We start from the raw sequence: 14,455 nt of genomic DNA, 5'->3' as shown, positions 1-14,455 counted from the left end.
GCCGACCGATATGCCAATATCTTCTGCAACTATTCAATAATAACAATCCTCCATAACAATTTTTTTCATTTTCATCGGTTGTTGATTTGCTGGGGCTTCCAGGTCGAGCGTCGTCATTTACATTTTCTTTACCTCCTGTGAAAAGCTAGTACCACTTGTGAACATTTTTCTGACTCAGACTACAATCACCGTATGCCACTGTCCACATTTCAAGTATTTTTAATCACTCAGTTCCATCTTTCATACAGAATTTGATGCAAAATTTCTTATCCAATTTTTTTGATAGCAGAAAATTGCCGAACACGCAAAATACTTCTAACTTTCATGCCTCTCACAAATATGCTAAGCAGCTGGATATATGAACATATGTTCTAGATGGTTGTACGTTATTTTTTGAACAGTTCTACGTTATGGTCATGACAGATGTATAGTCAATATCATTGAATACTTTTTGTTTCTACCAAATATCCATATTTCCACATTTGGTTTGGAAGTTTATGTCAAGGTCTCCGGTGCATATAGCGAAAACGAAACCACAGAAAAGTAAATAACTCAGCGAAAACCAATTTACCGAATGAAAGTGTAATGAACTGTGTATTTCAATGAACTGTGTTAGGTTAGGTTATGTTGGGTCCCATCAGACTCTCCCAACTTTCAAAGGAAATATGGATATTCAGTGAAGATAAAAGTATAGTCAATGATATTATGAAAGGCCTCCCGTCATGCCTATAACTATGTTCAACGGGATGCAGTTTTATCGTATTTGGGAGACATTCATCAATATTCTTTCCTAGATGATTTGTCATTCTTCTGAAGTCACTGAGGTATTCACAGGTTTCCTACAAGTTATGTGAAATATCCATTTTTGTATGATATTCCAATCAAATGAATCGGTTTATTATCATATGAATAAAACTTGTTGGTGGATATTGACGATGAAGACAAATTTTACGTTCACCTATGACCCCCAGAAATTTTTTTTGCACATTCACTATTTTGCTCCTCAAAACTTATTTTGAATCAATACTCATGAATTGAGAATTTACCTGTAGAGAATAATAACTTTCGTTGCGTTCACATTTTGAGAAGTGGAAAATCAGCAGTTCTGTCTGAGTGATATTTGCCAATGTCAAGGAAACTTAAAAAAATCATAGAAAACTGATGACCACCCATTCAATAATGGCTTTGAGTTACACGAATGCTTCAGTCGCTAGCTCGCCTTGAATTACCGCTTTTCAAAAGCATAGACTTTCAATGAATTAATTACTTCCAAATACTTACCTGAATTTGTTCAAAAGGTACTTCATAAGTGAAGGATTCATTATAATACGGATTCAGAGTGCACTTTTTGATACTAGTCTTCTTTTTCTTGAGCCGTTTACCATTCTGCATCAGAGCTATCTTGACATAAGGATCTGAAAAAATATTTCGTTATGGATTTTTCTAGGTATGGAAATCGGAGTAACTCGAATCATGTCGCGAAATTGAAAGTATGGCATCAATACAAATCAAATATAAGAAAGATATATCACCAACTCTAAATCTATAGGAGTTTGATACAAAACGTGGGTGTCATTAGATCTCATAGTAAGCTCAGCTCCTCAACTTCAAAAATCTCACCTCATAGTGCTTGACCATTTCGTAAGAATCACTTAGATACTCCCATGGGCTTATGGTTAAAATATCACTCTCGATCTGTTGATTTCACGCCAGCAATTCATGCAGTTCATAAGAATGGGTTTGTAAAGTAATGGCGTAACTAAACGATCGGGGGTAACCAATTCCATGTGTTTAGCTCGAGAATTGAAAGTTTCATAAAAACTTTGACACCCACCATTTTAAGGGGCGAGGAAAAAGGTACAGATTTCTTGATTTTCTATTCAAGCTATCTATTACTTCAGAAAGAAATAAACTCTAAGTATTATTATATTCATCAGTGAATGATTGACAAGAATTGTGTTTTTAGATATAAATAAATTTCAACGTGTAATAACTGTATAGTTGAAACTTCTTACGTTCAATGGGTCCTCTATCAACGTGACATGCTGAAAATTAAGACTTATCCAACGTTATCCAGACCAAAGTTATAATGGTTAAAACAGGCATCGAGAAGAGGTATGTAATGTCTTGGCCTTGGCTAGGAAATCTTCAGTTCATAGTTAGTACAATTATTTGAAAGTCGAAAAAAAAATTGTGAAGGAAAAGTTAATTTCTCAAAACTAAAAGTGGGGAAAAGGTGAGGTACTCTATCACAATGAATTTCAACTATCCACACAATTTGAACAAATTGTTTCACATTAGAATTATGAAAATATTGTTCCAGATTCCTAGTCTGAAATAATTCCGAAACAAAGATAATTTTTTGAAGCTCTGGATATGTTTCCCCAAAACTCCCCAAAAGACATAACATCTATTGAAAACCAAGGCATATCGGAGACAAAGTCCTATCAAGCTACTGCTTCTAGGCCAGTATGCAGACAAAGCAGATAGTAGGAAGTGGTTCAAGTCGCTTTCTCGAAAATTATGGCGCATTAGATAGGGTCAGGTCAATTTACTGTTTTCTTAGAGGTAGATTGGAATACAATATCATCGAGGGAAACGAAATGTGGCAATTCATAGCGAGGTCGATCACTAAGGCCATTGCCGCTCCGCCTTTGATAATATCAGCCAATAATATCAGACGAAACGTACCCAAAAACCTGCAGATCAGAAAAGAGCAAATATTTTTTATACTGTCATGAAAGCCTACATTCACTGTTATAAAACGTTGTGGTAACGAGTTACTACGTTTTTTGAGCCTTAACTGATTCAAAATACCAGAATGTTTGCATCTACTAATAAACCCAAGACAGAGTGTTTAGAGCCTCTGAAGACGATGAGACAAAATTGCTGCGGGGAATTGAATCTCTCAATGTGATACTAGATTTATATGGGATTCAAGAAGGCAAAGGGCAGTTTGAAAAATAAGAATCAAAACTACCTACGTTTTTATTCCACTTTTATTTGTAACTAACATTATTGCAATTTAGTCCTACAAGGACATTTTCAAACGAATATAATAAACCCAGTTTATTGTATTCGTTTGAGAATTTCCTTGTAGGACGAAACTGAAGTAACATTACAAATAAAAGTGGTATAAAAATAAGTTCAAATTTCCATTTTTCATGATGATTTCCCACCACGTAGTAACAACAGCTACATCCATCAATCTATTGCAAAGGACAGTGATGCTACATATGTGTTGAAAGACACGTGAGCAGAAAACACAAAGATGTACTAGATATACAAAAGTGGTTGAACCGTTAATGACATATGGCTCACAAGACTAGAAAAAAACTGAAGGAACAAGAGAAATTGACAAAATGAATCTATAGTGTGTGCCGGGACATTCAGGCACACACTATATATTCAGGAAGAAGGATTTGATATAACGTATTCTAAACACACTTCACACATTCTAAAAACACTTCATTGTGAGATTTTCACTAGACAGTTTTACAAAAACGCAACACGTGTTTCGCCATACAATGGCTTCCTTGGGCGTGTTGATATATGTTCTAGACCCAACTCTATATATGAGCTATAACCAGGTGTGAGCAGTACCGACATCATCGGTACGAGAAGAGATCCAGATTAGTAAATGGAATGATGAGGAACACAATGAAATTATTATTATTGTATTTATCATTATTAGAAAAATATAGCTGAAATCACATACGGAAGGACCTTATATATTGAATAGAACATCTGAGAGAAGAACCAAAAATTCACTCAATGTTTGTTTCTCAATTACAAAAGATGTGTAATTCAAGGACAATCAAACTTATGGCCAGAAAAATATGACAATCATCCAAGAACGGGCGTCATGAAAAATTTGAGGAAAGACGCAATGAAATCATTAAAGCACAGTGTTTTCTAGAGACTCAGGAAATGTACAGAAGGAAGGAGAGTAATGAGGGTCAGTTATAGTTTTTGTTTCACTGAGGCATAACAAATTGCGAGTTTCCAATCTCTATTTTCTAAAATTATAGAGGAAATACTCATTATCAGATTTTTTCGATTTGGATCTTCATCAACTCACTAAAAAATAAACAAAATATACATATCTACAAATTCAGTGTGAAGTATTCTTCCCAAATGGTTGAAATGATAGAAAAATGTCGTATAGCAGACACACTTCACAAAAACCCCTTTCTAAGTTCAGCATGATGCATAAACCCTTCGAGTTCAGGACGATGCATCAGTACAGTATAAAATTCAACACATAAAATACTACACCAGTAAAATTCAATGATTGTGTCCTTACTGGACACAAAAGATATTGATTGTCGTACCTGATAAGCCGCCAACATCCATCTTCTTCAAGTTCTTAGCTTCCAAAATGACGACGGTTAACTTTCCTGCGGTGGGAACATACCTCAAAGAGAAGCAGATATCTCCCAACTTGTTTTCCTGTAACATTTTATTATGCAGTGAACTAAACATTTTATCTTCGACCAGTTATTTTTGATATCAGTTGAAATTCGGACGCCATTTTAGGATTCATAACTTTTCTCACATCCTTCTCTATTCGAAATTGAAAATTATGAGGAGAACAGGAAGTTGGTTGTAGGAAAAACAATTTTCATAAGTTTTACTGGAAGCTTTTTCCATAGTTTGTATATTAGTTGTTTCTCCTTCAAAGGGGATCGAAATGAAAATTATACATACACTTATCGTAGAAATGGAGATTCGCCGTAGTACTTTAACCTCTGAAAAGAGTCTTTCAGATATATATGTGATTGTAATAACTCCATTAACCTATCTATGAAAGCTTTAACTGAGCATTTTCTTTTTCAAAACTTCGATTCTGTATGAATTCAAAAATTCCACTGGACTAAACTATCACTGTTTCCTGATTTTCCGATGTATGCATTGAATTGAAAAGGGGGATATGTGGAACCTAAAGCATGCTTAGTCCAAGGAAAATGTGGGTAAGCCTTCGGCTGGTGTGATAACAGAGACACAAACTAGGAAAAATGTGGCTTGAGTGGGGTATTTCAATACTCTCAATTTCTATTTATTGGAACCAAGCGGACTATTCACTTGGGTACATGCATAGAATGAGATCTACGGGGCATAGGAGATTTGTGAGAATTTCTAGACGTATTGGCTCATACCATTATTTATTTATGATTGACTAGAGTAAGTATAATGATATGGAATTTTTCTCAATTGATCATTGCAGTAAAATATATAATTTGATGAAACAATTTCAATTGTTTTACTCGTGTTACCTTTGACTCCATGAAAAACCAGGCAAGGCAATATCAGTAAATGGTTATCCACGAATGCAAGAATGAGCATTCATGGATAACCATTGTTGAGCAGCAAGAACAATTTACACTATACGTGTTTCACTATACTATAGCTTCTCTAAGCGATTGCGAAACACTTATAGGGAACATCTTAATTCGAAAAACGTAAATAGGGGCTTTGGAAAAAAGCCTTGAAATCATAGAATTGGATCATGAATATATCAAGGGAGTATTTGAACTTTCATATTTCTCAAACAACTGATAACCAATTCACTGTTTTTTTGCATAAGAGGCAGTTTGAGGTATTTCCGCTTATAACACCTGGGCTGAAAACTCCCAGGCCTGAGAACGAAAACGCTTCTTGTTGTTCAATATTGGCTTTATTCATAAACGTAATCTCCATCAAGATCCACACAATAATTCCAGCGGCCCTCTAATACTTCAATACCACTTTTGTAGAACAATTTATCTTTTGCCTCAAAACAGGCTTCAGTTTCAGAAATAAGCTCTTCATTCCAGAGAAATTTTTTACCAGTGAGCATTTTTTTTGAGGTCTGTGAACAGTCAGTAGTCGCTGAAAGCCAAATCTGGCGAATCTGGTATATGCGGGAGCAATTTGAAGCCCATTTTGTGCAATTTTGCAATCGTTTCCATCAATTTGTGAAACTGTGCAACGTACTGACGAAGCAGCACTTTCTATTTCTTCAAATGGAGTCGTTTTTCCACAATTTCAGCCTTCAAACGCTCCAATAATGCTAAACAATAGTCACTGTTGATGGTATTTTCTTTCTCAAGATATGCACATCCCAAAATACCGAGTCCACAATCTTTCCAGCTGTGGCTGTACGCCACTGACTTTTGTGCAATTTTTATTATTTCTTTGGATTGGGCAATTAGAAATAACAACTTTATTGTCTCTTGAATTTTTTTCGTATATTGCTTAGTTTTTAAGAAAAAAAAGTCGACCTAATTGCACTAAATTAAGTGTTGGAAATTGCCTCCTTCGAGTTCAAAACCGTCTCTTCTGAAAATACCATAAATAATAATCAAGGGTTGCCTTGGAAAACGACAGTTGTCAACTTTATGAGCTTCCAATTTATGATTGTTATAAAAAGTGTATTTACTGGTTATTTTTCGAACCATTTTTGTAAAACATTGTTCAATTTACTAACAGTGGAATGACAGATATGCATTTCTGTTATGGAATGGCTCACGGAAACTCGAATTCTGCAAGACGCATTTACCATAAAAGATTTCCTCAGCGTGTAGTGCCTAATGGAAGAACTTTTGTACGTCTCCATGCACGACTTTCTTAAACAGACAGCTTTAAAAGATCGACTGTTGTCATTGGGAGGCCTGCAACGGTACGGTACGGTGCAAGCTCTATTGCCCAGAGATTTGCCTGTAAGACTAGCTTTTTCTAATTGGTTACGCGGTGAAATAAGAAGAAATCCAGGTTTCCTAAGTCGAATATTGTTCACAGATGAAGCTTGTTTTTCTCGCAATTCAATTATTAACTTTCACAACAATCACATTTGGGCCGAAAACAATCCACACGCCTTGATAGAAAATGATTTTCAAGAACAGTTTTCTTTTAATATATGGGTTGGAATTGTCGGTGACCATCTCATTGGGCCTCACTTCCTTCCACCTAGACTTAATGGAGAAGAATACCGAAGGTTTTCAGAATTTGTTTTGCCTGGACTTTCAGAAGAAATTCTAGTCATGGAAAGATTCCGTATGTGGTACATGCACGATGGTGCTCCACCACACTTTATTGTAGTGGCACGGCAATTTTTGGATGAAAATTACCATAATCGCTGGAGAGCTGGGAGAGCAGGCACACACCCATGGCCACCTCGCTCGCCCAAAATGAATCCCATAGATTATTTTCTCTGGGGAAACCTCAAAGCGTTGGTATAGAAAACTACTATTCATAGTGACGAGGATTTACGGAATAAAATAATTAATTCATGTGACATAATGAAAAATACGCCAGGTATTTTCAGAAAAGTGCAAAATTCAATGATGCGACGGCTAAACGATTGTATTGAAGCCGAAAGAGGCCATTTCCAACACTTAATTTATTGCAATTCGTTAGTCTAGATGTTAATGTTATTTAATATTTGTTGTTATCGTTACAAAATTAGTAATGAAAGATTGTAAATAATAATAATATCCAAAATAAACATTTAATTCCCATATTATTCCTTGTCAGGTCCAGGGATATGCAATTAGGTCGACCTTTTTTTCTTAAAAAAAAGCAAGATACGAAAAAAATTTAGCAGACAAAAAAATTGTATTTCTAATTGCACAATCCGAAGGAATAATAGAAGTGGCACAAAAGTCAGTGGCGTACATTTTAAGTAAAAAATATTCGTTCAAATCCCGCTCGAGACGCCACTGGACTTAATAAATTGAATCACGTTCGGGCTAAATTAGCTCTTCAATGTTATAAATACCATTGCCAAATAACAACAAAATCAGATGAAGTATATTCAAGATATTTACGAAAAACTTTTTTTGTTATTTTTATTTCAACACTCTGTATCTTGAGAACGAAGGATTTGCGGACCCATGTGTATATGAACATTTCGTCTTAGAATTACCTAAAGAATTGTCTGTTAAATTTATGGTACATACTTAATTAACTCCCTGTATATTAGGATACGGTACCTAGTTCATAAAAACTATTACTTAGCTGTGTAAAATACAAGAGGAAATGATAATATACCAAAACACTGAGAAGTAGGTGGATGCCTGAAGAAGGGAATAATACTTTTCAATTTTTCCTAATATCACTGTAAATCACAATGTCTCAAATTCTTTCAATGGATGGGTTATTTCTCCCACAGAAAATATCTTTCAAAGCGTTGGGAAATATTTATCGATAATTCAAGAAAAACAAACACTCTAAGTACAAACTTATACAATCATTGCCAAAAGTAATCGATGATTCGGTAATCCTACATTATGTGGTTATTAACCTCGCACGTAAAAACAAACAAATAATTAGGTACTAACTTCCATAAAAAATATGGAATGACATTGAAAAATGTGTTAATGAATTCACATAACAGGTACGTCATTTAATCCAAACTGTCCCCATGGAATTATCATTTTGAGATAGATACATTGTGTTTTGAATTCGTTTGTTACTCCCTGGTCATTATCAAGTCTCACAATAAACCAAAAATGACAGGTCTCATTATCTATGTGTTCTAGTCATAATTCGAAACATTTCGTCCTGTTCAATCACACTTTATTCATCTTTTTTTTTGAATGCCGGATTATTTTGAAAATTTTAAGCTTTGTTTTATTTTGATTCATAGTAAACAACCAAGTCAAGATATTATAGTCTGGTTCACATGTACTCGATTTAGCTCTTTTTGGTGACATTTTTCAGCCCTGTCCAAAAATTACGACCAAGGTGTCATTCGATTCGTATTTTTGCCTAGAAAGTTTAAGAAAAGGTCCGAAAACGCGCCGATAAAAATTACAAAAGTTATAAACAATGAAGTGAAAAAAAAATGGGGCTTTAATTTTTTCTTAATATCTCGGAAAATTTTCAAAATTTTGGAAATTTGAAAAAAGATTTGAAAAAATCAATGAATTTGCGTAAAAAAAGTCACAACTCCCGAAACTGTATTTCGATTATTTACAATTTTTACAGAGACCTGAAAATAGAGCCAAAAGCGGGTAGTCTGGCTTCCGCGCGCCTTTCGTCACTCTGACATAAAAACAAAAAAAATTATTTAAACATATTAAATGTAAATATCAAGGAATGAAAAAATTCATGTAATATTGGGATACATCAATAAACAATAATCCGCAGTCAAAAAATTTTTATCCCAATTTTAACGTTAATTATAAATTTGTTAATTAGTAACTTTTTCTGAATTGAAAGTTAATATAAAAAATTATTAAACTAAAACCCTGGCATTTTTTTCCTTTGGTGAAGTTATCCTTTATAAGCAAAAAAATAGATTACCGTTGCCAAAATAAAAAAATTGTTATTTTCTATTTTTTTATTGACAATTGAAAATTATAATTTTATAAAAAATACATTACAAAATTTATTTTTTCAAATTTTTCATTATTTCAATGTCTCATGGCTGAAAACTAATCAATATTTTTTTTTTATTTTTTACAGCTATTGTTAATGAATTTATTATAAAAAAATACATTGTTTATAAGCATTTCGAATTTTTTTGCATTATGTTAATTGAAGAAAATCATGATTTTCAGAAAAAAAAAGGTTTCTTATAAAAATTTCTTTGTTGCTGAAAAATACGTTTGTTAATTAACAATCGTTTTTTGCAACTAAATATTAAAATTAAGGAACCGTTTTTTTTTTTAATCATAAATTCTATTGTTCTTTAAGGTTTTGAAAAAACTTTTTTTTATTCTCTTTTTAATTGTTTATTTAAGTGATTCTTCTTGTGATGTAATTGGTGCCGAAGTGGCAAGAAGGCCAGTGTCTCATTCCGCCATTAAGAGTGATACCTTATAAGTGAAATTTAATTTTTGTATATATTATATTGTGTAGGATTCCTGTGGATGATATCTGACTCAATTTCATAACGAATGTTTGGAATACTAACTGAATACGTTCGAAGTGTTTTCTGTATAATTCAGTATCCATATAATTGTATGATTAGAAGTTTATTTGAAAGTAGTTGTTTATAGAGGAGTATTCTTTCTAATTTGTGATCTACACATCTTTGTCAATAGTTAATTTTGTAATTATTCCCTTTTTTTCTTTCATTCGGAACATTCCCAAATTTCTTTAAGGAAAAAGTAGAACGCCAAAACCTTCCTTTCCAAAAAATTATACCACAGATATAATTTTCACTGTCTAGAAACAAGGATCATGCAATTAAAACTAATATAATCCTAAAAGTTCTAGATACCATCCTAGCATTTCCAAATGACTTCTATAACAATAAAATTTCTATAACTTCAATCTTTGGATGAATAATAATACAATTACGATCCAACGGAATTTTTCTGAATGAAAATTGTTGATTTATCAGGAATTCCCTACACATAAAATGTAACTGTGCCTCTGGAACTAACTAGTGGTGCTGGCATGCTTGACTTTACGCAGACCTAAAAGTTTCATATTCTCTCGATATACTGTTATGAACAACGATTTAGAAAAAAAACGAGTAGCAGCCAAATGCATCGCCAAAAATGAGGACATGCATATGCAGAGAATCAGAAAGGTAAAAAAGTGTGTGAGAACTAAAAGTTGTATAAGAGTTTTTCACTACTTCAGAGGAACCGTGTGGTTATTGCAATCCTGTATAAGTCTAATTTCATGAGTGATACCAGGGAAAATAATATGCTTTCCCAATAACCCGAAAGTAGGAACAACACTCCTACTTAAAAATATCAAAAGTCAAATCTAGGATAGTACGAATGCCCACAGGAGGGGTTAAAGTTCCTACAGATATCATGAAAAATGAGAATTCAAACTTCTCATTTTTTTTTACCACTTGTATTTGTCACTACAGTTTCGTCCTATACGGACATTTCCAAGTTTATTCGTTTGAAAATGACCGTATAGGACGAAACCGCAGTAACGTTAGTTACAAATGCAAGTGATATGAAAACAAAGGACGTTTTGAATATAACTGGAGTTCTCTCTCGTCACCAAACCGTTATTTCAAACACTTTGAGACGTGTTTCAATCACCAAGTGATCATGTGCAAGAGGAAAATGATCACTTGGTCTACATGCAATGTTGTCCTCATTTATACCATAGATACCTTTGCTAGGTACCTGCGTCTTAATTATTTTAAACTTAACTTTATAATGTTGTCTTATGTACTAGCCAGGTAAATTTGATAACTAAAAATTTCAATTCAACAAACTATATAGTATAGATGAAATCGTATCTGCGTAAAGTTTGGGTCAGTGTATGACAAAAAAAAAGTATTAGGAAAAAAAGAATAGGAACTTTTGTTTGCAATTTACGTTAACGGCTGGAATAATCCAACAGACTGATAACAGATGTCTACACATTCACTGCACATGTTGAGGGAGGGGCTTCTCATCGGCCATGACTCCGGCGGATGCCGCATGAAATGGTTTTATTGCAAAACCATTTCATATATTTCAGTTGCAAAATCAGCTACTGCTGATTTTTCGGGTCTTCCATATTTAAAGTGTGCTAAGTGTTCCTTGTATCTTCTGTATCTGTGTCTGTAGAGTAGGAAGGGTGAGGGTAAGCCCACAGCACTTAGGTCTCATGTGACCCATTGAACATCCTCTCGAGGAGTTGTCCTTCTAGGTCATCTTCCATCCTGTCCTTTCCAGGAAGGTGGACAGGTCGCTGGGAGACATCTCCTTTATATCGGCAGGTGTAGGCCAAGACTCGCCGAACACACACTCTCGTATTGACGATAACTCCGGGCACTCGCACAGGACATGCCTGACAGTCTCATCTTCCTGTTCACACATCCTGCATAGAGGTGTGTCCACTAGCCCCATATTATGTAGGTGTTTCCTTAGCTGACAGTGGCCAGTCAGAAATCCTGCTGTAAGGTGTAGATTTTTCCTGGTCATCGCCAGATATTTCTTCGGCGCCAGCTTCCCAGGGTCGCCCAAGGTGATCCTGGCAAGATTACATCCTTTGATTTCATCCCATCTCTTTAGAGATTGAGCATGGGTGTAACATTTGGCTAGATCCGCAATTGTCGAAGTCATCAGGCCGTAGGTGCCACTGGGTCCTGAAATTCTCAGTCCAGCCGATTCCTTGGCTGAAGAGTCGGCAATGCGATTACCTTTACTCCTGTCGTGCCCTTTAACCTACCTCATGATAATGTTATTATCTACTGAGGCTTTGGCTGAATCTTGGTGGCGCTCTAGTACTATCCCTGAGGTAACATGTCTAATAGGGCTTGATCTGCTGTCAGTGCAGATTGTTGGGTTTTTGCCAGAAATTCCTTTTCTTTCGTGGCGATTGAGATACCAGCCAGTTCTGTTTTGACCACGCTGGTATTTTTTCCCATTCCCCACTTAATCCTTAGGCTCAGTGATCTGGAGTACACTCCACATCCTATTTCATACACAAATGAGTGAGAGAAACGTATATTCAATTTAATCTTCCTCTTGAAGATGATCATTTGGTGATTGAAATACTTGTCGAGGTGTTGAAAATAACGATTGCCAACAGTTTGCAAACAGTGCATCACATAGAGGAAGTTGTAATTCTCATTTTCAATGATGATCTCCTACCACGTAGTAGCTATATCCATAAATCTATTCCTACAGATGTTCTTAAGATTCTCTTTTTTGAATGCACGGTCATTGGCTCAGTATACTCGTAAATGCATGTATGTGTATTAAAAAAATGTTTTCAAAGTGAATCTTTCGTCAAACGTATATTCTGAAATATTTTTGAGAGACCTGGATGTTCAAAATGTATGGGTTATCATTCAAATGTTTTAAGTTGAGGTAATTTGGTGAAATGCTTTTGTCGATTTCCATACTTGAACTTCTAATCCATGAATAGATTGGGAGCTTGAGGTGTGGAATGCATTCAGCTCTATAGCTAAGACTAAATCAAGTAGCTCAAAATTGATTTTCAGGATGAAGCACCCTCTATTTCTTTTTGTCAAGACATTTCGTTGTTTCGTTGGTGTCAATGTCATGATTCGAATAATTTCAACAGAAAAAATAACCTTTTTGAAAATACGATTCATCCGAATACAGACAAAATTATGAAAAAAGATTTGAATATCAACTCAATAGGTACATTTGGAACTCTTTTGATGATATTCAATAGCCAATAGATAATTTTCTCGAAAGAATCCTCGACGTCTTTTGAATTTTTCAGAAACGGTTTGTTTGTATCGTCACTTTCATACATCGAATGGATCAGTTCAATTCCCCTTCAGTCAGGGAAGCTATAGATTACGCTGTAGACGACCCCACCCGATATAGAAGGCCCCGACACTCTGTCGCATAAGGCCCCTATGTCCTCAGTTAACGGATGAATAATATCTTCATCCATCTCACCCCAGCCAGGTAGGGGTATACAGCGAAGGGCGGTATGGATGTCTCAGGACTTTCATGCCACCAATAAACACCAGTCATAACCCGTTTGTCTTTCTGACGAACATCAGTTGAAAGGGAAAGGGAGCCAGGCTTCAACCTGTAGGAACTCAAGATGGATTACGTCGTCATCAGTTCAATGTGACTTAATGAAGATCTAATCAGTAGGATGGAGTAATCTTTTGCTTTCAGCCAACTTGTATTATGTTCTTCAATAAAATATGCAGTATTTGTCAAACGTTGAGATTGATTTTTATAAATTTACCGAGAAAAATGATACAGTAAGCTGCTCGAAGTTTTGGGCAAGTAATTTTCAACCCCACGATTTTTCACCATTGAAGTAACTCCAACAAAAAACTGTGAGTTAATTTGTCACCATAACAATCCAAAATGATTATTAATGTTCCATACCGACAGAACAATGTCCTCACTAACTTGTTGAATATTTTTTGCTAGCATTGTCTCAAGTTACTTTCTAATATTATGATGTTCGAAATATAGCCAAAGCCTCGTCGAAAAACTTTATTTTTTCTGTAACAAAAGTTATGACTCTTCTGCATTTAATGAGATTCGACCTGTGCTATAATACTACTCATACAGTGTATTTCTTTAATGCCCCCCCTTTCATTTTTTGAACGGGTCAACTAAAAAATTGAAATTTGGAATAATTAAATTAATACATGAATACTTTATTTTGAAGTGAAATTGACAGATGAAACTTTCAATATGGCGAGTGGACACCATCGGAAAAAAATTCAATGGAAAAAGGAGTCTAATGACACATCTTTTTGAAGCTCTTGACAAATGCTTCACAACCCTAGAATATAATGTCAATATCTTCAACTACTACAAAATGGCGGAACATTCAATAATTGCCTGAATACATTGACATTCAACTACATAATATGAGGTAATAATTTCGAGGTCAGTTCGGAAGATGCTCGAAATGGTTGCTTTGAACTTCTTCACATATGAACAGCCTATCCAATATTTCACGCTGGACATTTTCGAACACAGTAACGTTAATATCTATACAAATATATATTATTCTCTGCCGTATATCCAATATTGAAGCAGGTTCAGATTCGTACACT

At 34.8% G+C, this 14,455-nt stretch overlaps 1 protein-coding gene across 4 annotated transcripts in view; it reads right to left on the bottom strand.

Annotated features, from left to right (window-relative positions):
- Syt1 (Synaptotagmin 1) overlaps positions 1–14,455 on the bottom strand; it is a 118,376-nt gene that overhangs the window by 8,781 nt on the left and 95,140 nt on the right. For 3 of the 4 annotated variants that reach the window (XM_023161911.2, XM_023161910.2, XM_023161914.2), the window contains exons 8-9: positions 4,335–4,452; positions 1,282–1,415 (exon numbers count right to left, since the gene is read on the bottom strand). In XM_023161911.2, coding sequence (XP_023017679.1) covers positions 1,282–1,415; positions 4,335–4,452 — 252 coding nt within the window. The remainder of the gene's footprint in view (positions 1–1,281; positions 1,416–4,334; positions 4,453–14,455) is intronic. The other variant, XM_023161912.2, reaches the window with a different exon arrangement.

Source organism: Leptinotarsa decemlineata, unplaced genomic scaffold, assembly GCF_025532065.1.
Source record: "Leptinotarsa decemlineata unplaced genomic scaffold, Ldec_3_MD MMD2_tig00026328_RagTag_RagTag, whole genome shotgun sequence".
Taxonomy (NCBI): Eukaryota; Metazoa; Arthropoda; class Insecta; order Coleoptera; family Chrysomelidae; genus Leptinotarsa; species Leptinotarsa decemlineata.
The sequence above is the reverse complement of the archived record's forward strand: the minus strand, read 5'-3'. Positions and strand labels throughout refer to the sequence as shown.